We start from the raw sequence: 26,879 nt of genomic DNA, 5'->3' as shown, positions 1-26,879 counted from the left end.
CGAAGGCCTGTCTTGTTGGTGATGTTGATGAGTTTCTCAAAAGGGTGCATCTTAAAATGATTTCCTTGATAGTAGATCATAAACTTCATCTCACATTAAATAATAAGTACTTTATGATGAGAAATTATCATTATTGTTATCTAGGAACCTGACTCATAAACTGTCTTTAATACCTTTAGCATTGTACGGTCTTCAGCATAGACATTCACTCATATACAAAGGTGGTGATAGATAGAAAAAAATCTGGAAGGATGCACATGAAGCCATTGCCAGAGAAAAAGTTATTCCTGGCCCGTGGTGTGGAACAGGAGGGTGGACTGGATTCAGGGGGACCACAACAGGGGGACTTTGCAACGAGAGAGAGATTCAGTCAACTCCAAATACGAGGAAAAGTCATGATTTATATCTGAAGAGCACAGTGGGGTTTGGTAGATCTTTGCTACACTGACCTAACAGGATTCTTGCTGAAGGCAGACTAGGGTGATCAGATAATACTTGGGAGATGGTGGAGGATGAAGAATTTGATCAGGTTTGGAGGGTTCTGTCTAAACCAACTTGACAGGATTCTTGCTGAAACTGGGTTCTTGGAGGACACGCCCAGGACGGGGCTTAGTGACGCTCGCAGGACCTGAGTCAGATTTGGCCAAAGAGAGTCTTTGTCACCACTAGTAGTGATTACTTCAGGGGGGAAAGTTAGGGATTGTGGTGAAGTAAAGGGAGGGACTTTAACTTTTATATTAGCCTTTATACGTGGGGATAATTTATATCATTAAATATTTTAAGAGAGCCCTAGCTGGTTTGGCTCAGAGGATAGGGCGTCGGCCTGCGAACTCAAGGGTCCCAGGTTCGATCCTGGTCAAGGGCATGTACCTTGGTTGTGGGCACATACCCAGTGGTGAGTGTGCAGGAGGCAGATGATCGATATTTCTAACTCTCTATCCCTCTCCTTCCTCTCTGTAAAAATATCAATAAAATATATTTTAAAAATATTTTAAGAGATTTTGGTAGAGAATTAATTCTGACATATTTTCAAATGGATACTAAAAGTAATTGATAGTATTGCAATATCCATTATCAAACTTGGAGACTCTCTACATATTTTTTTGAGAGTTGCATCTATTCTAAGAAATAATCAGCTTTTTTCCTTCTCATGTAGTAGTGAGTTATAGTTTTAGAAATAAAATTCAAATGAACAGCCTTAATGTGACATATGACATTTTGTTGAAACTAATTGCCGAGGTATGTTTAATACTAGAAATAAGTATATGCATGTTTTGTTTTTATTATTGATGGGATTGCTTTGATTTTGAGCATAATGAAGTATTATTTGAGTCTGTGTCATTTCACTTTGTAGTAGTGAACATATTTTTAACTACTTATTCATCATTTTAAACATGTAAAGGAAAACACTCAATTTGTGATTTCTAAAATAGTAGAAAAGCAGAAAGACTAGAATGAACTTTTTCATGGAAAGTAGAAATAAGAAGCTAAAAGCTCTATCTGTCTGTCTGTCTGTCTGTCTGTCTGTCTATAAAATCCTAAGCGACCATACAACCGTTCGACCGTCTGACTGGTAGCTATGACATGCACTGACCACCAGGGGGCAGATGCTCAATTCAGGAGTTGCCAAGCTGTGGTGACTTGGCAGCAGCAGTTCTCAGGTGACGCGCTCGTGAACCAGAGAGGAGGGAGCCTGATTCTAGGACCCCTCGGGATGTCAGAGAGCCAGTTTTGGCCTGATCCCCCACAAGCCAGGCAGAGGAACCTCACCTGCTGGAGGGACCTTGCTCACTCTGCAGATGCCCTTGGAACCGCAGTACTGCCTGCTGGAGGTTGGCCCCAGGACGTGTCTGGCCCATCTTACACAGCCCTGCCCTGCTGGCCACCTTCTAATTAATTTCCTTCTAATGTGCATGAATCCATGCACCGGGCACTAGTAGAAACCAGAAGACTGTCAGCAGAGCTTTCTGTGATGAAGAAAATGCTCTCTTCCTGTGCTGTCCAGCGGCAGCCACTCTGCGTAAAGAGCTATGAAGCACTGAAAATTTGGCTAAGGTGACTGAGAAACTGAATTTTGAGGGTTACTTAATTTAAATTTATTTAAATATGACTACCAAATCGAACAACACAGACCTACCAAGGGCAGTCCTTAGCAAAGTGTGCTGAGCAGGAGAATCACCTGGGGATCTTGTGAAACTGCAGATTCTAATCCAGTCAGTCTGGGCCGGTCTGTGATTCTGCGTTGCTAATCAGCTCCTAGGGCGTGCTCATGCCTCTGGCCCAGGGACCCGACGTGGAGAAGCAAATACCTGGAACATACTTGCCTGTATTTATTTTAGATGATCTCCTAAAAGGGAGAACCAAATTTAAAAATTCTCTCAGCACTCTAGGACTTTTCAGAGTTCTCTCACCCCGAGGCGAGAACCTGGTTCTGGTGTCAGTGCTGCGCTCACCCTGGTAGCAGGCAGCCAGCCCTGCAGCCCGAAAGGGTAAGGGAGGACCCAGGCCTGCAGGAAGCTGGATTTTTTTCTTTTTTAAAATGTATCTTTTTATTTTATTTTATTGATTTTTTACAGAGAAGAAGGGAGAGAGATAGAGAGCTAGAAACATGAATGAGAGAGAAACATCTACCAGCTGCCTCTTGCACACCCCCTACCAGGGATGTGACGGGAATCGAACCTGGGACCTTTCAGTCCGCAGACCGACGCTCTACCACTGAGCCAAACCGGTTTCAGCTGGATTTTTTCATTATGCTTGCCATGTAAGGTCAAAAGGAATCTTAGGGTAAAGGTACTTACTTCAACTTTCCCACTTTTTCTAAAAGAAAAAAATTTATCTTACAGGTTTTGTGTGTGAAGAAGCTGAGTGGAAGGCTGAAATGCTATCAAGCACATTTTTACAGCACAGTGGCGCCACCTGATGGTAAGCTTCCAGAGCACGTCTTTGATTCCTATGCTGATTTGTTGCTATTCTTTCAAATCAAAGGAGAGTGTGAGTTTTGAGCAAAACAAACTTTTCTTGCATCCCCCACCCCTTGCCACCCCGCATCTGGCTCCGTTCAGTTCCTCCCTTTCTGTTCCCCTGACATCTCTGATGTCTTTCGGCAAACCCCCACCCTCCCAGCACTCAGAACAGTTGCAGATGAAGGAGAAATGTTTCTTCCCTCAAAAACGTAACTCTTTACCCAGGAACACTCTAAGGTAATCATAATAAAGTGTGATATGTGCTATGATAAAAAACATCATAGAATGGGAGGGAAATCTGTAAACTGTCATATGGTGAAGGCACTACAGGAGCCATGCAAATGATGACAGGAGTTCAGAGGCTTATGAACACATGGCTAAGCATTCCTTTTAGAGGTTTTGATTTTAAAGTTATCTTTATAAAAAGTAAAATTTATCTGTTTTTGTATTGTCTTTTTTTTCCTTAACAGAAGTAACAGTTAGTTACAGACATGGCCTTCCCGTGATAACACTCACGTTGCCATCCAGAAATGAGCGCTGTCAGTTTGTGGTCAAACCAATGTTATCAACAGTTGGTTCGTTTCTTCAGGACATACAAAATGAAGATAAAGGTATCAAAAATGCAGCCGTCTTCACCACAGGTATATATGTCTATATTTTTTTCCCCCCAACTTCGTCTTTTTCTCTTTTTCCTTTGTTTTGCTTCTTTACTTTCTAAGGAAGAAATTGATCCTTTCATTATATTTCCATCCCCATTTATCCCAGCTGTACACTTCCCACCTCCGCCCATCGCAGTCACCACCCTGTTGTCCGTGCCCATGAATTCTTCCTCTTCTTTTTTCTTTTTTTGCTCAATCCTTCCATCTCCCACACAACACCTCCCCACTAAAGTTGTCTGCCTGCTCTCTATCGACGAGCCTGTCTCTGTTTTGCCTGCTAGTTCAGTTAATTAAATTCCACCTATGAGTGAAATCACAGGTACTTGCCTTTCTCTGACGGGATTATTTCACTTAGCATCATGATATCCAGGTCCATGCATGCTGCTGCAGAAGGTACACTTTTCTTTCTTCTTACAGCTGAGTACTATTTCATTGAATAAATGTGTCACACTTTTTTATCCACTCATCTACTGATCCAAATCTTGCTATTGTAAATAACGCTGCATATAGTCTTTCAAATTAGTGTTTTGGGTTTCTTCAGATAAATTCCCACTGGAATTGCTGGGTCACAAGGCAGTAAGGCAGTTTCATTTTTAATTTTTTGAGATGATTCTTTTTTTTTTTTTTTAATATATTTTATTGATTTTTTACAGAGAGGAAGGGAGAGAGATAGAGAGCTAGAAACGTTGATGAGAGAGAAACATCGACCAGCTGCCTCTTGCACACCCCCTACTGGGGATGTGCCCGCAACCAATGTACATGCCCCTGACCGGAATCAAACCCGGGACCTTTCAGTCCGCAGACCGACGCTCTACCATTGAGCCAAACCGGTTTCGGCTTGAGATGATTCTTTATATAATAAATGGTTGGTATTCACTGAGACCTTTTAGAATCAGTAATATTAAAAAATAACTATTGAATAAATTTAGTGCAAGTTTTGATTACTCATTTCATAAACTTAGCCATGAGTAAATTTTATTTCATTTTGTTTTATATTTGAATTTTTATGAGTTTATTTGAGCCAAAACTCAGCCCTGAGAAAATTTTAGTGACCCGGTCATCAGTGTGTAATTTTTAACAAAACTTAAATAATATGTAAAAATGTAGTTTCAATGATTAAAATACCTAGTGAACAATTAAAATACACAAATACTTTATTTATCTTTGTTATAGAGCACTTTCAATCTAGTATGTTTTTTGATAGAATTGGTTCTCAGGAAGACTATACTTTAAAAAATATATATATACATATATATTATTGATTTTTTACAGAGAAGAAGGGAGAGGGATAAAGAATTAGAAACATCGATGAGAGAGAAACATGGATCAGCTGCCTCCTGCACACCTCTTACCAGGGATGTGCCCGCAACCAAGGTACACGCCCTTGACCGGAATTGAACCTGGGGCCTTTCAGTCTGAAGGCCAATGCTGTATCCACTGAGCCAAACCGGTTTCAACAGAATATACTTTTTAAAAAAATGGAACACTTAACAAATTTGTGTGTCATCCTTGTGCAGGGGCCATGCTTAAGTTCTTTGTACCATTCCCATTTTAGTCTGTGTGCTGCCCAAGCAAGCACTGCATAGTTTTAAAAACCAGACTAGGAGTTAATCATTTAGACATTTTAAATTTAAAATATGGCTTTTAGCCTGGTCGGTGTGGTTCAGTGGTTGAGCGTCGACTTATGAACCAGGAGGTCACAGTTCATTCCCAGTGAGGGCACAGGCCTGGATTGCAGAACATCATCATTGATGTTTCTATCCCTCTCCTTTCTGAAATCAGTGAAAACATATTTAAAATGTAGATTTTATGTCCTTGTGATCTGACATGGCCTTAGACTTACTGCCCTTAAAATAGAATGTAGGATCGTTTATTCTTTATAAATGAATAAATTGGCATTGTTATTTTATGGTAGTATTCACATGCTTAGAATAAGCTTACTTAAAAGTTGAATACTGCTACAGTTTTGGAAAGGAAATAAACATTCTTCTTCCCTATCCAAGTTCATAACTAATAAAGGATAGATATAGAAGTTGGAAAAATCAAGGTTAATTACTCAACAAATATTTATTGAGCACCTAACTTATACCATGCACTATTCTAGATGTGAGAGGTAGAGCAAAGAAAAACTCCTGCTCTTGTGGAGTATGCATTTTAAAGGGATAAATAAATAAGGTGAAGAAAAAAAAAATATATATATATATAAAGAGGTAACATGCAAATTGTCCAGGATGCCATAACGTCACGACCGCTCAGGAGGAGGTTGCATGTGCAGGTGGGCGGGAGGGGACTGCATGAGCGGTGAGGCAAGCCACAGATGGCATGTGAGCTGCAGAGAAAACACCTTTTCTGACCCTCATTGACTAAGCTCCCGGCACATCTCCACTCGCAGTGTTCTTGGTAACTTGCATAATAAGAATCCAAGAAGGTGGCCTAGGGCTTTTCCACCTCTGCCTGGAGGAAAAAACGAAGGTCCGCTGCTGGAGGGGCTAAGAAATGTCATATCCTGCCCTAGCTGGTTTGGCTCAGTGGATAGAGCCTCGGCCTGTGGACTGCAGGGTCCGGGTTTGATTCTGATCAAGGTCATGTGCCTAGGTTGCAGGCTCCTCCCTGGCCGGGGCCCAGGTCAGGGCTCATGCAGGAGGCAACCAATTGAAATGTCCCTCTCACACTAATGTTTCTCTCATCTTTCCCTCTCTCTTCCATGCTTTCTAAAAATCAATGGAAAAATATCCTCAGGTGAGGAAAAGAAAGAAGAAAGGAAGGGAGAGAGGGAGGGAGGGAAAGGAAAGAAAGAAAGAAAGAAAGAGAAAGGAAGGAAGGAAGGAAGGAAGGAAGGAAGGAAGGAAGGAAGGAAGGAAGGAAGAAAGATGTCATATCCTATGAAAGAGACATCTTGAAAATGCTTAAAGAAAGTCAATTTTTTTAGTGGTGAAGGTACTGGACTCTGTGGCAGCTGGTAGTGGCAGCAGCAGCATGGTGATGGGGGCGGCGTCTTCCCGTGATCAGCCCGCTTACCTCCTTCGGGGAGCGGCCCTAAGACGCCATTAGGACATCCCCTGAGGGCTCCCAGACTGTGAGAGGGGGCAGGCTGGGCTGAGGGAACCCCCCTTTCCCAGTGAATGAATTTTCGTGCGCTGGGCTTCTAGTATTAGCTGAGGGAAATGGGGAAAAATAAAGCAGAGTGAGGTGGGAGAGTGTGTGTGCCGGGGTTGGAGGCTGGCTGAGGTCACATTTGCAGAGGGCCTGGAAGAGACGAGAGAGCTCTGTAGGTAGGATAAGAGTCTCCAGGCAGAGGCCCGGAGGTGAGGAGGGGCAGAGTATGGAAAGCCTTGTTGAGTGTTATTGTGAGGACTTTGGATTTAACTGGAAAGGGGCTTTTATTCCTGGTAAAACCAGAATTGGAGAGTAGGGCTTTAGTCTGATGGTCACAATGGCCTAATTCTCCATCCCTGAACTTGACAGACATTCCCCTTCAGTCACAGGACCAGTGAACACCCTTGCACCTCCCCCACAGGGCTTGCCTTCCTAGGCTTCCGAGAGCAGGAAGATGCAAACGCTGAGCACAGTGCTTGCCCAGTAGGCAGTATGTACTCAATAAATGCTTGTTAAATGAATGAAATAAAGAAGTTAAAGCAAGGGTGGTTGTGCACCCTGCTTATTTAAAAATTTTTTTGATTGATTTTTTACAGAGAGGAAGGGAGAGGGACAGAGAGGCAGAAACTTCAATGAGAGAGAAGCATCGATCAGCTACCTCCCGAACCCCCCCCCCCCAACTGGAGATGTGCCCCCCGCAACCAAGGCACATGCCCCTGACTGGAGTTGAGCCTGGGACCCCTCAGTCTGCAGGCCAACACTCTATCCACTGAGCCAAATTGGTCAGGGCACACCCTGCTTATTAATAAAAACAAGTTGAGCAGCTCTGAAACATAAAGCACAAAGAAAGACTAGAAATCTTGGAGAAAGGGGGCTTTCGGGTTGAGTGAAAGCACTTTCTTGGGGTTTAAATTGATACTTGCTCGGGAATAGGAGGAAAATTTCAGCACTTTATCATTATTAGCTTCCTTTGATGTTCCTACACCGATATAAAGGATAATGTAGTACTTCAACTGAAAAATCATATGCAGTTTGATTTTTCTTCATAGTGATACTTTAAGGAGTTGAAGTCATTTTGCCCTTGTTGGTTTGGTTCAGTGGGTAGAGCATCGGCCTGTGGACTGAATGGTCCTGGGTTCAATTCCAGTCAAGGACATGAATCTCGGTTGCTTGGGCCCTGGTCAGGGTGAGTGCTGGAGGCAACCAATTGATGTGTTTCTTTCACATCTATATTTCTCTCTGTCTCTCTCTCTCTTCCACTCTCCCTAAAAATCAATGGAAATAATATCCTCGGGTGAGGATTTAAAAAAAAAAAAAAAAAAAAGGAGCTGAAGTTATTTAAACATAAGTTTTTAAATGACACTTGCAAAATCAGATGAAACTACTATTGTGTTGTTGATCTTTTTAAAAAGAGGCTCTGGTGGATAACAGTATGGAATTTCCTCAAAAAATTAAAAATGGAGCTACCTTTTTGGGAATATATCCTCAGAATCCCAAAACACCAATCAAAAAGAAGATGTGCACCCGTATATTCATAATAGCGCAATTTACAATAGCTCAGATCTAGAAACGGCTTAAGTGCCCATCAGCAGATGAGTGGGTGAAAAAGCTGTGGTACATTTACACCATGGAATACTACGCTGCTGTGAAAAAGAAGGAACTCTTAACCTGTGCAATATTAGACCTGGAGAGGATTATGCTAAGCCAGTCAGAGAAAGACAAGTACCATATGATCTCACTGACATGTGGAATCTAATAAGCAAAATAGGCTGACGAATGACATGGAACCAGGAGCATGGATGCATGGAAGAGTCTGGCAGGTGCCGGGTGTGGGTGACTGAATAAAAAAGGTGAAGGAATTAGCTAAAGAACATATATGCATACCCCATGGACACGGACAGTAGTGGGGTGACGGCCAAGGGAGGGGAAGGTAGAGGTGGGTGAGGATGGGCAAAGCAGAGAGAGAATGGGGACCCCTGCAATAATGTCAACATTTAAACATTTTAAATTTAAAAATAAGTGAAAGCAGTGTGCCAAATAAAATAAATAAAGCGAGGCTCAGCGGGCGGAATCTGCCTGCATTTAGTTTGGGCATGAAGAGGGTATTCACAGTTTTGCTCATGGTGTGGGTTGAATTATTTGGCAGTTCCTCAGAAAATGATCTCACCCCAGCTGATAAACAGGAGCACAGACAGCCAGAGTGCAGGAGCAGACACAGGTGCAGGCCTGACTTGCTGCCTTTGGAACAAAAGGACAGCAGAGGAGCAGACGGGAGACAGGCGCGCAGGGTCTTCCTGAGTTTACGGGCAGTATCACTGCCCTCTCACACGTACTAATGCAGCTGAAATAGCTCCACGGTAAGGTAGCCAAGCAGAGGCCAGGCCATCCTCATCCTGGGCCTGATGTGACGTCCTTCTGTCACCGTCCTGAGGGAGTAATGACAGAAAGAGGAACTCCCGCACAGCACCAGCTTTTTGCTTACTGCTCAATGACTTTGCTTTCTTCACATCTGGGTTACATTAAAGTTTAATTCAAAAGTATAACAACACAGACGAGGCTATGTGGGAAGCTGTGCAAAAGCACATGGAGCTTACAATTTTCCAAGAGATTTCTCCCCCTCCCCCCCCGAAATGTTCCTAGAATACATTTGTAATTACTGTTAGACTCTCTCCTGCCTCTTTCCACCTCCATACAATAAACCACCGAAATGCAGATTTACTCCGTAGGTTTAGTTATGTTTATTACTATCTCTGTTTATTACTACCACCTCCGGCAGCTTCGCCTCCTTTTATCTTTCCCGGACTGGAAAGGGAGGGAGCCCTGTGTGGTGGTGGCATGTGGCTATCTGCCTATCGAGTTTTAATGAACACAAATCAGTCACCGATAGCAATTAAAAATACGAGGAAGGCAGGCTTTTTAAAATGGCACGACCTATTGGACTTGGCTGTAAGCAACAGAAGTGTAAGCATCGGCAGACTCTGAGAAAGCCAGGCTCAGAAGGGGCAGGAACCGAGGGAGAGCACAGCAGACCAGGTTGGCCCAGGAGCAGCCTGGTGAGCTCTGCCGTGACATCCGCAGCCCCCAGCTGCCACCTCACCCTCTCTGGCCTTGCTGTACAAGTTTCCACCGCCCCAGAATCTTTCTGTGACTGTCTGCAGATGCAGTTTCCCGGGGACATCAACCTGGATCCCAGCCCCACTGACAGGGTGAGAGGACGCAGCTGCCTGCTCTGTGTGGCCCGGTGGGATGGACGGTAGAGCAGAAGGGAAGGTTCCTCTCAGTGGGAACAGTGTTGGGTCTAGGGAGCTCCCAAAAGGCAGAGGTCCACTACTGTCCTATAAAGACCTGGGTTAGCAAGTATTTCTCTGTAGATTGGGAAAATGTTCTTACTGCTCTAAAAATATGTTTTTGCATTGTTTTCTCTTTCAGATGGCACTGAGATTGCAACTTCAACCTTGATGGGATTTTTGCTAATGAATGATTTTAAACTTGTCATTAATAAAATAACATACGATGTACAATGCCCCAAGAAAGGTAAGAAACACAGCTGTGTGACCATCTTAACATTTCCCTGTAGCCATGGGACTTTTATAGGGAGGTAGCTTATTTTTTTTTTTTTAATTTCTTTATTGATTATGGTATCACATAATTGTCCTCTTCCCCCATTCCCATCCCAAACCCCTCCCCAGGTATTGCCTCCCCCCACATTGTCCATGGCCACTGGTTAGGCTTATATGCATGCACACAAGTCCTTTGGTTGATCTGTCCCCTTTGCCCCCACCTTCCCCTACCTTCTCTCTGAGGTTTGACAGTCTGATCGTTGCTTCTCTGTCTCCAGGTCTGTTTCTGTTCATCAATTTATGTTGTTCATTATTCCCCTAGATGTGTTAGATCATGTGATATAAGAAATTCCCTTATAAGGACTGAAACTGAGACAAGCCACAATGGTTATGCTGAGAGACAAATGAATCGGTCTGTAGTGAGTTCCTTCTGGGCCAACAGTTCTTTTGAGTCCCCATTTCAATGTCAAACAGTTCCTTGTGTGTACATGTCAGCCATGGTATTTCGGATCTGGTTGGTGGACAAAGGTGGTGATGCAGGTCCAACCATCTCTGGTTTGGTCCTGGGCATCCTTCAGTGACGCACAGCTTCTGTCTGCTAGTATGGCAAGGCGTTGTCAGCATCTTCCATCTCTGGACTGATTCTCTTCTGTCTTCATGGCTGGGAAAATCCTGTCAATTCCTCTTTGTTGCAGAAATCCACATGGTCTCGGAGTTGTTTTCTGAAAATATACAAACATATTCTTGACCAAAAGTTAATAAAGGGATATTTTCTATAAATTTGACTTGGGATCCCTTTTTATTCCCCCCCCCCCCCCAATGATTTTCCTTTGGCTTGTTTTGACACCATGTATGTTTTTCATGGGTGTCTTGCTGTTAGCATTTAAAATGAAAGTTAATTTTCTAAAGTACAAATTTTCTAGATGTAATTTACTCGCAGGATATTTTTCCTTACATAGTATTTTTCTACTATCAGTCCCTTTTTTAATTTAAATATTAGGAAGCTTTTGGAAATTTTATAATATAGTCTTGATAGCTTTTACATTTTAATTATTTGCTCTAAAAATTACATGTTATGTAATTTTACCATGAGATGAACTGTCAATAAGAATTTTTGTTAACACTTTAGGAACAGCTTTTTGTACAGTACAATCAATTTTTCTAGAATGTTAGCTTATTTCAATTAGCCAATTTAATTTCCTGAGAAATTGACTACTATTCACCTGTCAAACTCAACACTCTATCAACAATCTTATTTTACCCTGTGAGTATTAGTGGAAGGGATTATTTGCCTTCTTGAGTAGGCCCTGAGCATTCCTGGTACTAGGCTGAATTTGGACATCAAAAACCCACTTCCCAAAAATAAACCAAAAAACCCCACTTTCCCTCATCTTGGGTACAAGACATCTCAAACAAGTCTTGTTGCAGTGAGAGGGCACCTGCTGTCAGCCAAGTCTCTGTCTGTTACCTGGGTCCTGATTTGAGCTGTGCCTGGGAAGCGAATCAGCCATGGGGGCAGGAGACCTCCCTCAGAATGGGAGAAGGTTCAGGCGCCTGCCACGTTGCAGGGGGCGTTGGTAAGGGTCTGTGCCCCACCTCTTTTGACCCCCAAGTTCTCTCCTGATGGCCCCTCTACGACTGCGCCTGTCTTAGGTTGTTCCTTCCCTGAGGAATCTTACCCATTTCTGGCTAACGAGCCATCCTCCGGGGCCAAGCAGGGTGATGTGAGCTTCAGTTCTGTCTCCTTGGTATCCTATGCCCTGTGGCCTCCACCCCCAGTGCCTGCATTGGAATCCCCTTGCCTGCTGGCAAGGCCCTGGCACTGATCTCATATTTTGGGGAACCCATATTTCTTCTCCAGAGAGGGCCCAGCTCACCCCTTGGGTGGGAGAGAGATCCATGGTACCAGCCACCATGATGCTTCAACCTTGGCATGAACTGAAAGCTCAGGCAACAGCTGTGGGCAACTGGACCACGAGGAGAGGGTCACTCTTGTCCAAAAGGGCAAGAGGGGCCAAAATAGAATGCTCAGGTGCCTTCCAAGGGGGCCATCTACATAGTGGAAAGGATTAAGTCTTTTCATGTCGTTTTTTTTTTTATCATTTTTTTTATTATTATTATTTTTTTTATTGATTATGGTCTCACATAATTGTCCTTATTCCCCCATTCCCATCCCAAACCCCTCCCTAGATATGCCCTCCCCCCTACCCCCCGTTGTCCATGGCCACTGGCTAGGCCCATATGCATGCACACAAGTCCTTTGGTTGATCTCTTCCCCTTATCCCCATCCTCCCTTACTTTCCCTCTGAGGTTTGAGAGTCTGATCGCTGGTTCTCTTTCTCTGGGTCTGTTTGTGTTATTCATTATTTCCTCTAGATGTGTGAGATCATGTGATCCAAGAAATACCCTTGTAAGAACCTAAACTGCAACAAGCCACAATGGTTATGCTGAGAGGCAAATGAATCAGTCTGTAGTGAGTTCCTTTCTGGGCCAACAGTTCTTTTGCGTCCCAATTTCAATGCCAGATAGTTCCTTATGTGTACATGCCAGCCATGATAGTTCAGATCTGGTTGGTGGACAAATGGTGGTGATGCAGGTCCGCCCGTCTCTGGTTTGGTCCTGGGCATCCTTCAGCAACACGCAGCTGCTGTCTGCTGGTATGCTGAGGCGTCGTCAGCATCTTCCATCTCTGAATTGTGTCTCTTCTGTCTTCATGGCTGGAGTGCTTCTGTCTATTGCTCTCTGTTACAGAATTCCAGATGGTCTCAGAGTTGTTTTCTGAAAATATACAAACATATTCTCGACCAAAAGTTAATAAAGGGATGTCGTTTTTAAATTGCTGCCAGACATTCAAAGGATTGGTTTGTAAGTTTGTTTAAATCCTTTCATGTCGTATTTATTTATTTATTTTAAAAAACATTTTACTGGTTTCTTACAGAGAGGAAGGGAGAGGGGTAGAGAGCTAGAAATATCAATGAGAGAGAAATATCGACCAGCTGCCTCCTGCACAACCCCCACCAGGGATGTGCCCGCAACCAAAGTACGTGCCCTCGACCGGAATCGAACCTGGGACCCTTTAGTCCGCAGATCGATGCTCTATCTACTGAGCCAAACCGGTTTCGGCTTCATGTCGTTTTTAAATTTCTGCCAGACATTCAAAGAATTGGTTTGTACGTTTGTTTGGGACAGATGTACTAGCAACAAATTCCCTCTATTTTTGTTGGAGAGTCTTCATGTCTCCTTCACTTTTGAAGGATATAGAATTCTAGGTTAGTGGTGATTTTCTGTAAACACTTTGAATATTTCACTCTACTCCCTTCTTCTAGAGTTTCATAGAAGTCAGATGTACCATAACTTCTTTCACTTTTATTAAATATTTTTGTTCATTGTTTATTTCTCCTTACACTCTTCTACTGCCCCCACCCCCTTTCCCTTTGCAGACATAACTTTATCTTTGCTCTTCTATAGGTAAGGAGTTCTTTTTCTCTGCCTTTTTTCAAGATGTTTTCTTTCTCTTATTGATTTTCTTTAGTTTGAATATGATACGCCTAGGTATATGGGGCCTGGAGGCATTTATCCTCTTGATAGTCTCTGAAATTTCTGCATCTGTTTATGGTTTGGTGTCTGACATTAATATGGGAAATTCTCAGTCATTATTGCTTCAAATATTTTCTTCCAGCTGACTCCTTTCTTCCCATTACATGAATGTTATACCTTTTGTAGTGTACCGAAGTTCTTTGCTATCCTGCCCTGTTTTATTCAGTGCTCGCTCTCTCCCTCCCCCTCTCCCTCTCCCTCTCCCCCTCCCTCTCCCCTCCCCCTCCCTCTCCCTCTCCCCCTCCCTCTCCCCCTCCCTCTCCCTCTCCCTTTCCCTCTCCCTCTCCCTCTTCCTCTCCCTCTCCCTCTCCCTCCCCCTCTCCCTTTCCCTCTCCCTCCCTCTCTCCCTCTCCCTCTCCCTCTCTGGTTTTCAGTTTGGGAAATTTCCATTGACATCTTCATGCTTAGAATTGTTTACTTAACCTGTTCCATCTACTAATGAGCCCATCAAGAGCATTTTTCATTTCTGGTGTAGCTTATATTTCTCATCTGTTCTTGCATGTTACCTACTTTATTTCAGTAGAATCCTTATCATATTAGTTATAGTTATATCATATTTCTGATCTTCTGTTCCTTTCTCTATTCTCCATCTGATATTCCCATTATGCATACTATAAATATCTTTTGCAATTGTACCACATTTCTTGGATATTCTGTTCCCTTTCTCCCATTCTCACCGCGCCCCCCCCCCCTTTTTTTCCCTTTCAGTTTGGGAAGTTTTAATAGACATATCCTCACGCTCACTGACTCTTTCCTCCCCTTTGTCTAATTTACTGTTGAGCCCATTAAAGGCATTCTTCACTTTTATTATGGTATTTTGGTTTCTGGCCATAGTTTTGTTTTTAATTATAATTCCCATTTTTCTGTTTACATTACTCATTTTTCTTACATGTTGTCCACTTCTTTCATCATAGCCCTTATCATTTTAATCACATTTGTCTTAATTTCATGGTCTGATCTTTCCAAAGTCTCTGCTGTATCAGATTTTGCTTTGTTTCTTCAGTTTTTCCCCCCTCTCCTTTTACCTTGCTTGTAATTTTTTGTTGAAAGCTGGATGTGATGTATTGGGTGATAGAAAAAGAAGCAGGGGAGTCTTTGGTGTGAGGCTTTATGTATATCTGGATAGGCCTTTGGCCTGCCCTGCAGATATGAGGCCAGTGAGCCCACGTCTCACTTGTCCTCAGGGTTAAGAGGTGCTTCGCTGACTCAGACTTGTCCAGCCTCACAATGTAAATTAAATTAGAAGGGGCGCAGTAGGCATGGTTGGAAGGAAAATGACAGAGGAATTGTATGAGGCTAATGGGACATGATGTTTATAAAATAGTAAATTTGCAGTTTTTATTTTTATTTTTTAAATATATTTAATTGATTTTTTTACAGAGAGGAAGAGAGAGGGACAGAGAGCTAGAAACATCGATGAGAGAGAAACATCCATCAGCTGCCTCCTGCACACCCCCTACTGGGGATGTGCCCGCAACCAAGGTACATGGCCTTGACCGGAATAGAAACAGGGACCTTTCAGTCTGCAGGCCAACACTCTATCCACGGAGCCAAACCAGTTTTGGCAAATTTGCAGTTTTTAAAAAAATGCATCTACAGCCCTAGCTGGTTTGGCTCCGTGGATAGAGCATCAGCCCACAGACTGAAGGGCCCTGGGCTGACAGTGCCTCCAGGATCCTGCGTTGGATTCTGGCCAAGGGCACGTATCTTGCTTGCAGCCTCCATCCCTGGCCCTGCTCCGGGCATGTGTGAGAGGCAACCAATCAATGTGTCTCTCTCACATCCATGTTTTTCCATTTATCTCTCCCATCCCTTTCACTCTCTCTAAAAATCAATGGAAAAATAGGTCACACTGTCGCTCGCTCTCTTTCTGCCACCATCTTGGTTCCGCGTTCCCCGCACCAAGTGCATGGTGAGGCCACAGAAACCGTCCCTGCTGCAAAGCATGAGCTGCCACCGCCCCAGGCTGAGACGGGGTCTGGAACAGAAGCTGACAGTGATGAATCAGTACCAGAGCTCGAAGAACAAGATTCCACACAGGCAACCACACAGCAAGCCCAGCTGGCTGTGGCGGCTGACATCGATGAAGAACCAGTCAGTAAAGCAAAACAGAGGCGGAGTGAAAAGAAGGAACAAAGGCTATGTCCAAACTGGGTCTTCGGCAGGTTACAGGGGTTACTAGAGTATCTTAGAATATCCTCTTTCTCATCACAAAACCAGATGTCTGTAAGAGCCCTGCTTCAGATACCTACCTAGTTTTGGGGGAAGCCAAGATTGAGGATTTATCGCAGCAAGCACAGCTAGCAGCTGCTGAGAAATTCAAAGTTCAAGGTGATGCTGTCTCAAACATTCAAGAAAACACACTGTACAAGAGGAGGGTGAAGAGGAAGAGGCTGATGAAACAGGTGTGGAAGTTAAGGACATAGAATTGGTCATGTCACCAGCAAATGTGTCAAGAGCAAAAGCAGTCCGAGCCCTGAAGAACAACAGTAATGACAGTGTATATTATGGAATTAACAATGTAACCATCTAAAGAGGAGGATGCTTTTTGTGTGTGTTTCAAGAGTGATTGCAGCTTAGTTTGATGTCTCTATCATTAATAAGGTTATGGCTTCTTGTGGAATGAAAAAAAATCAGTGGAAAAATATCCTCAGGTGAGGATTAACAAAACAAACAAACAAAAATGCATCTACACTCCATTTCTTTTAAAATATATATTTTTATTGATTTCATAGAGGAAGAGAGAGGGAGACAGAGATAGAAACATCAATGATGAGAGCTAATCATTGATTGGCTGCCTCCTGCCTGCCTCCCCACTGGGAATTGAGCCCGCAACACAACCCAGGCATGTGTCCTTGACCAGAATCAAACCCGGGACCCTTCAGTCGGCAGGCCGACTATCTATCCACTGAGCCCAATCAGCTAGGGCTACACTCCATTTCTTTCCTAAAGCATTGTTAAATTTGGATTTGAAAATTTAGAATGTGAAAATGAAATCCACATTGAAGGCACATAGAAAAGGAATAAACACCTTCTGAAGACAAAACAATTCCCTCTCATTTTTGGCTTTGGTTAGGAGATACCAGAGACAAACATTGAAATTTATAAGACAACATATGAATTCTGCAATGCCCACACTTCTGAAAGTGTATAGTCAAAAGTGTTTGCAATTGAACTCAGATAGACATTTTGTGTCACGTGACATAGACCAAACTTCAGTCCAGCTGGTCAGCGCCCTCTCCTTAGCTAGGCCTCACCTTGGCCTGTAAAAACTGGGCACTCTCAGAACAATATATTTTCTCTCCCCTACCCCCCCGCCCCCGACACACACACACTAAAAGACTTGAATAAACACCAACAAGGTTTCTAACAGTTCAAAGGCCATATTCCTGGGATGATGAAATGTTTGCCTGAGAAAGCTCAACACTTTCAGGAGAATTTACTGTTTGTTCCAGTGAAAACCTGGTGATGGGCAGATGGGTCTGAGGCCTCTCAGAGCAATAACTGTAAGAAGCTTGCAATTACACACCTTTTCTCTACTCCTCTGGAGTGTAAATCTTCTGCCACCCAGAGCTGTCTCCTTAGGAACCCAGAGGCTGCTGTTTGCAATGCAGGCATTCAAGGAGGTAACTCTTGCTCTCCCAGCCTGGTGGACCCCTTGATCTGGCAGGCGCCAGTTAACAATTCCAGATGGCCCAGTCTCATTAACCACCTCCCATTCCCACTTCTTGTAAATTCCCACTTCCCTAACTCCGCTTAAGCCGTTGATGCTCCCCTCTCTCCCTTAAAATGCTCAGTCACCTCTGGGCAAATAGAAGTTGAGTTCAGCCCTAACCGGCTTGGCTCAGTGGATAGAGCGTTGGCCTGCAAACTCAAGGGTCCCGGGTTCAATTCCTGTCAAGGGCATGTACCTTGGTTGTGTGCACATCCCCGGTGGGGGGTGTACAGGAGGCAGCTGATTGATGTTTCTCTCTCATCGATGTTTCTAACTCTCCCTCTCCCTTCCTCTCTGTAAAATATCAATAAAATATATTAAAAAGAGAAAAGAAGTTGAGTTCAGTACACGCTGGATTCCCTTCCTTGTGCAATAGTTACTGAATAAAGTCTGTCTTTACTATTTTAAATTGGTGTCTGGCTTTGTTTGTCTTTGAAACCTGCCACAGCTTTGGACAAAGTCGTGGCCCACCTGTACCTTTCTTCTGCATGGAGACCTTTTACATATTAGAGTGTATTTCATCAAAACAAAAGGACTCTGACTGTTCTGCAACTCTCAAAAGCCTAGGATGGAACTACTGGTTTTCACCTCTTTGAGGCAGCTTTAATTTATAGTGTGGAAGGGATTAAAAACCACAATATGGGGGAAAGGAGACCTATGTAAAACTTTAGACAATAAATAAAAGTAAAAGACCACGGTAAGTCTGGAAGAAGTGGGTGGAGACAGAAGAGAAATAACTGCAGGACTCTTGGCAAAACCTGAAAAACCGCTGGGCTGAGAGTGACTCCAGGATCGAAGTCCCTCTGCAGTTGTTCGCTGCTGCCTGGAGGGAAGGTCCTTCCTCTCACCTTGTCCCCTCCCTCAGGTTCTCTTCCACGGCTGAGGGACAGTTATAACTCTCGGAAAGGTATGACAGCCCAGTTCGTGTGAATTCATAGATCCATAGAGGCGAAAGGATGAGAGAAATCCACCATCAGAAGAATTAACTCTGTGTTAAAGACATGGCGACGCCCTTCCTTGTCAGTCTGAGCCTCTTTTCAGATCTGTACCTTGCTATAAAGAACTTACACTTGAATTGCTTTTCATATGCATATTATACTTCGGTTTACATGTTTGTACACCGGCTTTCCTCCCCTGTGGATCCTAAAATAATTTTTGGGTAGGTGGTTGGAGGGTAGGGGGAGGGATCTTTCGTGGAACTCGGCAATAAAAGTGAGCCCATAAACGAATGTGTTATAAACTAAGGTGAGGTATGCACCTGGGTTCTGGTAATGGATATCCCCCTCACTCTTTCTGTACAAAGATTTTTAAAGAAACAGCAAGTCATATTACAAAGAAAAAAGGCAAACAAAAATATGATGATTTTAAGCCTGCTGTCTGGTAACTTACCATTCCAGATTGTCTTTGTATTAGGGGCTGACAGAATCACCTGAGGCGGGAAGAAAGGCCCATCCCAAAGGCTTCCCAGGAGGAAGCGGGGCTGAGGGGCCAGTGCGGGGGGCCAGCGCGGGGAATCCGATGTGAGTCCCGGACTTGCAGACCCTGGAGGAAAAATGCGGTGACTGCCTTATGTTTCCCTTGTGTCTTTTCTCAGAAAAACTGAGCAGTGAGCACACTACCGACTTGGAAGATATGAAATCCTTGGTTCACAGGCTGTTCACAGCCTTGCACTTAGAAGAGTTTCAGAAAAAGAGGGAGCACCATTTACTGGAGGAAATTGACCACCTGAAGGGACAACTGCAGCCCCTCGAACAGGTTAGGAAACGTCACAGTTGAGTCTGAAAACAATTCCCAGTTTTTATTGAGTGCTGACCTCGGGAGCGTTTTTCTACAAACTAAGGTGAGGTACTCACCAGGGTTCTGGTAATGGACATTCCGCTCACTCTTCCTGTATGAAGATTTTTTTTTTTTTTAAAGAAACAGCAAGTCATATTACAAAGAAAACGCTTCGTTTGAATGATTCACATATACTCACGTTCTCCTTTAACCCTCACAGTGAGCTACAAGTTTAGTACTGCCGTCTTTCTCATTCCTCACCCGGGGAAACGGAGACAGCAAAGGCCCACAGCTAGTCTGGAGAGCCAGACCCGAACTCCGGTGGTCTGACTCGAAGGCTGCCATCTCAGACTCTGCTCTGCTTCCTCTCCACGGAGGGCCGTATGTCTCTGTAAATGAGTATAACATGAGCCGGGGTGCACTAGCTGCACTAGTTACCCCAGTTTCTCTATCAGAGTTAGCCCACAGCTCCAGCTCTGCTTAACAGAACTGCAAGTGGAGAGTCAGTGAGGGCTTCCTAACATCTGAGGTGAATCAGTGGCGCAGAAAAAAACTTTTCGGGGGAGAAGGTAGTGGAATCTGTTTTAATTTAAGTGGAAAAAACTGCATTTTAAAAATATATATTTTATTGATTTTTTATTGAGAGGAAGAAAGAGGGATAGAGAGTTAGAAACATCGATGAGAGAGAATCATCGACTAGCTGCCTCTTGCACATCCCCCACTGGGGATGTGCCCTCAACCAAGGTACATGCCCTTGACCGGAATTGAACCTGGGACCTTTCAGTCCGCAGGCAGAGGCTCTATCCACTGAGCCAAACCGGTTTGGCAAAAAACCCCAAAAAACTGCATTTCTTAAATCAGTGATTCTCCTTGTGATTTTTGAAAAAGGGTAGGGTGTAACTTTGTATATGAATAGAAAATTTCTGGAAATAAAATAAGCTTTTAATAGTGGTTAACTCTTAGGATATGTAGGGATGGCAGAGAGGATTTTTTACTATTATTTATTGGATTGTATACCTACATTTTAATTTTTCTTAAAAAATTTTTCTTTATTATTAAGAACAAAAAGTTGGCCAATGGGAAGTTTTTCTTCACTGTCCTCCCAGTACCTTATACCCACACCTGCGAACCATCTCAGATTTTATGTGCAAGTGCAAATATATTACATTTTCCCTTTTCCAGACAAGGACATGGGCTGTTACACACTATTCTTACTCTTTTTCAACTAACAGTATCCAAGCCTACCTCATTTTATTTCTCTTGGTTTTATTGCGCTTCATACGTATTGCTTGCTTTTTTTTTTTTTTTTTTTTTTTTTTTTCCCCCCTCAAATTGAGGGTAAGACCTTCTACCAACAAAACAATAACAATTTGCTAAAGGCTCAGATGATGGTTAATAATTTTGAAAATAAATTGTTTTTAAATTAAGGTATGTATATTGCTTTTGTAGATGCAATACTGTTGCACACTTAATAGACTGCAGTGTAAACATAACTTTTATATACGCTGGGAAACCAAAAAATCCACATGACTCACTTTATTGCAATGTTCACTTCACTGTGGTGATCTGCAGCTGAGCCTGCAATATGCTGGGCCTGTGCCTGCATCCTGGAGAGAGCTCCATAGGGCTGCATAGAGAGCTTCTTCATTACAACTGCATAGTATCTTGGTGGATGGATGGATAATTTTTGGTCTTTCAATCTTTTTAAAAAAAATTTTTATGGTTCAGATTATTACAATTGTTCCTCTCCCGGCCCCCATATCTCCCCTCCACCCAGTTCCCATCCCACCCCACCCCACCCCATACCCTTACTCCCCCCACCCCCACTGTCCTCAACCATAGATGTATGATTTTTGTCCAGTCTCTTCCCGCACCCCCCACACCCTTTTCCCTCTGAGAATTGTCAGTCCACTCCCTGGCTATGCCCCTGATTTTATTATTTTCACCAGTTTATTCTATTCATCAGATTTTTAATTCACTTGACTTTTAGATTCACTTGTTTATAAATGTGTATTTGTTGTTCCTAATTTTTACCTTTACCTTCTTCCTCTTCTTTTTTTTAAAAAAAATATTTTATTGATTTTTTTACAGAGAGGAAGGGAGAAGGATAGAGAGCTAGAAACATTGATGAGAGAGAAACATTGATCAACTGCCTCCTGTACATCCCCTACTGGGGATGTGCTCGTAACCAATGTACATGCCCCTGACCGGAATCAACTTGGGACTCTTCAGTCCACAGGCTGAGGCTCTATCCAGTGAGCCAAACCAGCTAGGGCTTCCTCTTCTTATTAAAGAATACTTTTCAGCATTTGATATAATACTGGTTTGTTGGTGATGAACTCCTTTAGCTTTTTCTTATCTGTGAAACTCTTTATCTGACCTTCAATTCTGAATGATAGCTTTGCTGGGTAGAATAATCTTGGTGGTAGGTTCATGCTATTTATCACTTTGGATATTTCTTGTCACTCCCATCTGGCCTGCATAGTTTCTGTTGAGAAATGAACTTGCAATCATATGGTGTTCCCTTATAGGTAACTAACTGTTTTTCTCTTGCTGCTTATAAGGTTCTCTCTTTGTCTTTTGCTCTTCACATTTTAATTATGATGTGTCATGGTGTGGTCCTCTTTGGATTCCTTTTGTTTGGGGTTCTGTGTGCTTCCAGGACTTGTAAGTCTATTTCTTTCACCAGGTGGGGGAAATTTTCAGTCATGATTTCTTCAAATAGGTTTTTGTTAACTTGATCTCTCTCTTCTTCTGGAACCCCCATAATTTGGATATTGGTATGCTTAAGGTTGTCCCAGAGACTCCTTATCCTATCTTCATATTTTTGGATTGTTTTTTCTTTTCTGGTTGAGTGTTTTTTGCTTTTTTGTATTTCAAATCTTTGACTTGATTCTTGCATTCCCCTAGTCTACTGTTAGGTCTCTATATAATATTTTTTATTTCAGTCATTGTACGTTTAATTTCTAGTTGGTCCTTTTTCATATCCTTAAAGGTCTCATTAAATTTATTGGCCTTTTCTAGAAAATTCTTGAAAAATCTTATAACTGTGGTTTTAAACTCTATATCCAGTAGTTTGCTGTCCTCCACTTGTTTCATTTGTGACCTGTTTCTTTGTCTCCACATTTTGGCTGCTTCCCTGTGTTAATAGAGTGGCTTTGTGTGGTAGGTGTCCTATATGGCCCAGTGGCTCAGCCTCCCCAGTTACCTGAGGTGGACACTCTTGGTGCACCCCTTTGTGGGCTGTGTGCATAGTCTTGTTGTAGTTAAGCCTTGATTGTTGTTAGTACCACTGGGAGGAATTTACCTCCAGGCCAATTGCCTATGAAGATCAGCCATGTCTATAATGGGAGAACTTCTGTGCTGGAGTCACCTTTATAAGGCAAGACTTGCTTCAGTAGGGCTTTGGTGCTCACTGAGTCTGCCCCCTGGGTGTGTCCAGAATCTGAGGAGCTGTAATCTGGTCCTACTCTGACCCCTGGGTACACTGGCTGTTGGATCTCCAAGGAGGTGCTAATTTAGCCTCTGCCTGAGGCCACCCAGCAGGAGCTACAGAGAGATGTGCAGGTTCCTCTTTTTTTGTTTGGGTTTTGGAGGTGCCCAGATGAGGCCCAGGTGTGAAACAGTGCAAGCTGCTGTGGGGACTTTGGCCTTCTTTTAGATGTTTTGGGTCTCTCTGACTCAGCTGCAGTTTGATAGGTAAGTTTACATTTTACAGGACCAGGCCATTCATATGCAAAAGCCTCTGTGCATAGCTTGGATGGGATGGAGTCTCATGGCAGAGCAAACATCAATGGCTTCCTGTCAGCCCAGCCCTAAGAGGCCCCAGGGTCTTAGTGTCCAGCAGTAATTGCTGCAAGCACCTCTGAGAGAAAGCCGCCCTTGAGTTCTGCCCGCTTCCAGATAGTCCAGTTTCTCCCTGTATGAGTCTGGGTTCCCAGAGTTTCCGCCCAGAACTGGAGTTGAGAGCAATCAGGAGCTTGTGTCTCCCTCTGGCTTGAAAAAGCCAGCCACGTACTCAGTTGCCAGTCCTCTCCATGTGCCCACCTCCATACCTCTGCCTTCCTCAGCTCCTCTGAGTCTCGGTGTGCTTTTCTCTTTCCTTCTAGTTGTAGAATTTCTACTCAGCCAACCTTCCTGTGGTTCTAGATGATGTCCATTTTGCCTTTTAGTTGTAGTTTTGAAGTTGTTGTGCGAGGTGGCAAGTTTAGGCATTTACCTATGCCGCCATCTTGGTTTCTCCTAGGTCTTTTAATATTAAAAATGAATCTGTGATGATCACATGTGTGCAGAAGCACTTGTTGGATGAATTTCCAGAAATGAAATTGCTGGGTTGGCCGAAACTGGTTTGGCTCAGTGAATAGAGCGTCAGCCTGCGGACTCAAGGGTTCCAGGTTCGATTCCGGTCAAGGGCATGTACCTGGGTTGCGGGCACATCCTTACTGTAGGGGGTGTGCAGGAGGTAGCTGGTCGATGTCTCTGTCTAATTGATGTTTCTAACTCTCTATCCCTCTCCCTTCTTCTCTGTAAACAATCAATAAAATATATTAAAAAATATATATATATTAAAAAAAAATTACTGGGTTGAAGAAAATCAGGATGTAATTTTAGGGAGGGTTCAGAGGATGGCTTTTGAGTTTTCATTGCATATTCATCTTTTCTATTTAAAAAACTTTTATGAGCAGGTATTACTTTTATAATTTAAAAATAATTTATTAGTGAACTGATTAATGTATTTGTTTTATAAATTCTGTGTTTTCATAAATTAAGCCTCTTTAAAGTGATAGATATGCATTATTTTTGTTCCTTTTCTTTGAAACTGAGTTAACCTTCTGTTCATTTTTCTCAGATGAAAGCTAAAATTGAAGCTCGCTCAGCAGCTAAAACCAGTGGACTCCTGTGGGCTGGATTGGCGCTGCTGTCCGTTCAGGGTGGGGCTTTGGCCTGGCTCACTTGGTGGGTGTACTCCTGGGATATCATGGAACCAGTTACATACTTCATCACATTTGGAAATTCCATGGTCTTCTTTGCATACTTTCTAGTGACTCGACAGGTGAGTGGTGTGTTAGGAAAATAGTAAGTTAGAACATTTCCAAATAATTCCTTATCCAATTCAAGTAATGAGCAATAAAGCCTTTTTATTTCCTGAATTATTGCTATCTGGGTTGTTATAAGCTGATAAATTTTCTTGTTCTTTTTCATGAGAATAGAGATTTATATTCATTCCAGAGAAACTATATGTAACTTCTGTAGAAAAACAAATATTACAACTCAGAGATTCCTCCATTGAGATGACACATTAAGTTTATGTTCTTTGTTCCCTAATCTACAAATAAAATTGACCTAGTGTTGGGGTCGTTGAAGGAGGAGCGCACGAGGCCAAAAATGGGTAAAGAATTATAAATTTATTGTTATATTTGCAAATGGCATCAGGGGAGCAGGATATTTATGTCTCTTGTAAAGGTCAGCCAGAATAGCTGGTCAGAACAGGTGCAGGTGGGGGCCAGTTGTAGGCAGTTAACTGGAAAATGGGTGAGATAGTTTACTGGAAACTGAAATCCATTTATCATAAAACCTATAATGAGAATAATGGGAAAATTGCCGGGAGGGGCAAAAGTTTAGGCAGCATAATGGAGCACAAGAATGTGCCTTACCCCCAGAAACTTTAGCTTTATCTTGATTATTTTGCCAAAAATCTCCATTTCTCTTTTTCTCCCAGTATGTGTGATTTCTCTTCCTGGCTGGTTTGTTTTGAAAGTAGCAGCTGATCTCAAATGAAACGAAATCTTTTCCTTGTTTGCCTTATGCTTGCTCTGGAAACTATGCAAATATTTTACTCACCTGCCTTTGATTTAGTGTTGCTAAGGCATGTATGTTGCTTGCAGAGGCATTATGTTCATTTAAAACATGTTCTCTTTTTTTAGGATTATACTTACTCAGCTATTAAGAGGAGGCATTTTCTGCACTTCTTTTATAAGAAATCAAAGCAACAGCATTTTGATGTGGTGCAATACAACAAGTTAAAAGAAGATCTTGCTAAGGTACTTTACTGGAAGCATTTTACATAGTTGGCCTTGTATGGGAGCCAGAACTTTAGTGTCAAGGAAATACAACTGGTGGCTTACTGTCACTGGTTAAATTTTTGATGCATTGTGGTTTGTTCTGTGAAATAATTGACTTGTCTGATACTACTCCATATCCTACAATTTTATTGTCTTCTGTATTTGATAGGGTGATAGCTTTTAATGTGTATGTGAAAATGTCTTAAATGACTTTGAGGTAGTAAAATAATAGCTTTCAATAGAAATCTTTTTCTTGGTGAGTGCGTATATTTAAAGAAAACAACCCAATATCAGGCTCATTTGCAATTTGTCACCTTTTAAGAACATAAAAGAAAGAATTCTAGGAAGGTGAACACTAATAAAGAATTTTAAGCTCTTAAAAGGCATTTGCAAGTTCTGCCTAAAACTAAGAGACTCAGTGTGGTATTCCTCCTTTCATGTTTTTCAGTTGTCAGATGAGCAGGTAGAGGTGCTTAATGTCACTTGCCCAGGCATACACAGTTAGAAAGTTGGGGGACCAGGGTATGAAAACAATATCCTGGTTGTCTTCGGAGCCTATTTCTTCGGCAGCTTTTAGGCCTCCCAATGGACTCATTAGCTTGTTCAGGTGGCAGCTTCTCAACATGTAAATAAATCTTAAATTTCTCTTGGTAATTTTATAAGAAAAAAGTTCTGGTAAAAATACCTTCTATTGCTCAATAGCCAGTAAGCTTCATATCTTTTGTTATGGTACCTTCTCAACTATCCACTCCTCAATTGAAAAAAACACACCAAGATATTATTATACTAAAATTTAATTCGTAATCCAAAAATTAAAGAGACTTAATTTTTTAAAATTTATTTCATATAATTAGTACTTAGGAGAAATATAATGATGCTTTAAAAAAAATTTAGTGGCTACTCTTCCATTTGAATGGTCCAATCCAAGAAGACTAAGGGAAGTTCTTCCAACTAGTTTTAGAACTGGGAATTTAAAACTTAAAGGAGCACTCTGTGAAGTATTCATTGTTAAAAAAAAAAAAAAAATATATATATATATATATATATATATATATATATATATATATATATATATATATATATATTATTGATCTTTTACCGGGAGGAAGGGAGAGGGATAGAGAGTTAGAAACATCGATGAGAGAGAGACATCGATCAGCTGCCTCCTGCACACCCCCAACTGGTGATGTGCCCGCAACCCAGGTACATGCCCTTGACCCGAATCGAACCTGGGATCTTTCAGTCCGCAGGCCGATGCTCTATCCACTGAGCAAAACTGGTTTGGGCAAGTATTCATTTTTTAAGGTAATAAAGTTGACAGGTTTCGGCGTGGATTCTGTTTTGGTTTTGTTTTGTTTAAAATTTTTGTTAATCCTCACCTGAGGATATTTTTTTTCCCATTAATTTTTAGAGAATGGGAGGGTGGGAGGGAGGAAAAGAAGTAGGGAGAG

General features: G+C 42.4%; 1 protein-coding gene and 1 pseudogene across 3 annotated transcripts in view; both read left to right on the top strand.

The window, feature by feature from the left end:
* The window catches only part of MCUB (mitochondrial calcium uniporter dominant negative subunit beta), an 85,674-nt gene that overhangs the window by 58,184 nt on the left and 611 nt on the right, over positions 1–26,879 (top strand). The window contains exons 2-7 of one of the 2 annotated variants that reach the window (XM_084872800.1): positions 2,842–2,922; positions 3,434–3,604; positions 10,148–10,252; positions 19,185–19,345; positions 24,216–24,419; positions 25,291–25,407. In XM_084872800.1, coding sequence (XP_084728926.1) covers positions 2,842–2,922; positions 3,434–3,604; positions 10,148–10,252; positions 19,185–19,345; positions 24,216–24,419; positions 25,291–25,407 — 839 coding nt within the window. The remainder of the gene's footprint in view (positions 1–2,841; positions 2,923–3,433; positions 3,605–10,147; positions 10,253–19,184; positions 19,346–24,215; positions 24,420–25,290; positions 25,408–26,879) is intronic. The other variant, XM_084872799.1, reaches the window with a different exon arrangement.
* Positions 14,273–19,176, top strand: LOC311616963 (nascent polypeptide-associated complex subunit alpha-like; annotated as a pseudogene). Its single transcript has one exon. The product of its transcript is annotated as a nascent polypeptide-associated complex subunit alpha-like (transcript).

This window comes from Pipistrellus hanaki (genome assembly GCF_964339955.1).
Source record: "Pipistrellus hanaki genome assembly, chromosome: 1".
Taxonomy (NCBI): domain Eukaryota; kingdom Metazoa; phylum Chordata; class Mammalia; order Chiroptera; family Vespertilionidae; genus Pipistrellus; species Pipistrellus hanaki.
Note: the sequence above shows the minus strand (reverse complement) of the source record. Positions and strands in the feature narration are given on the sequence as shown.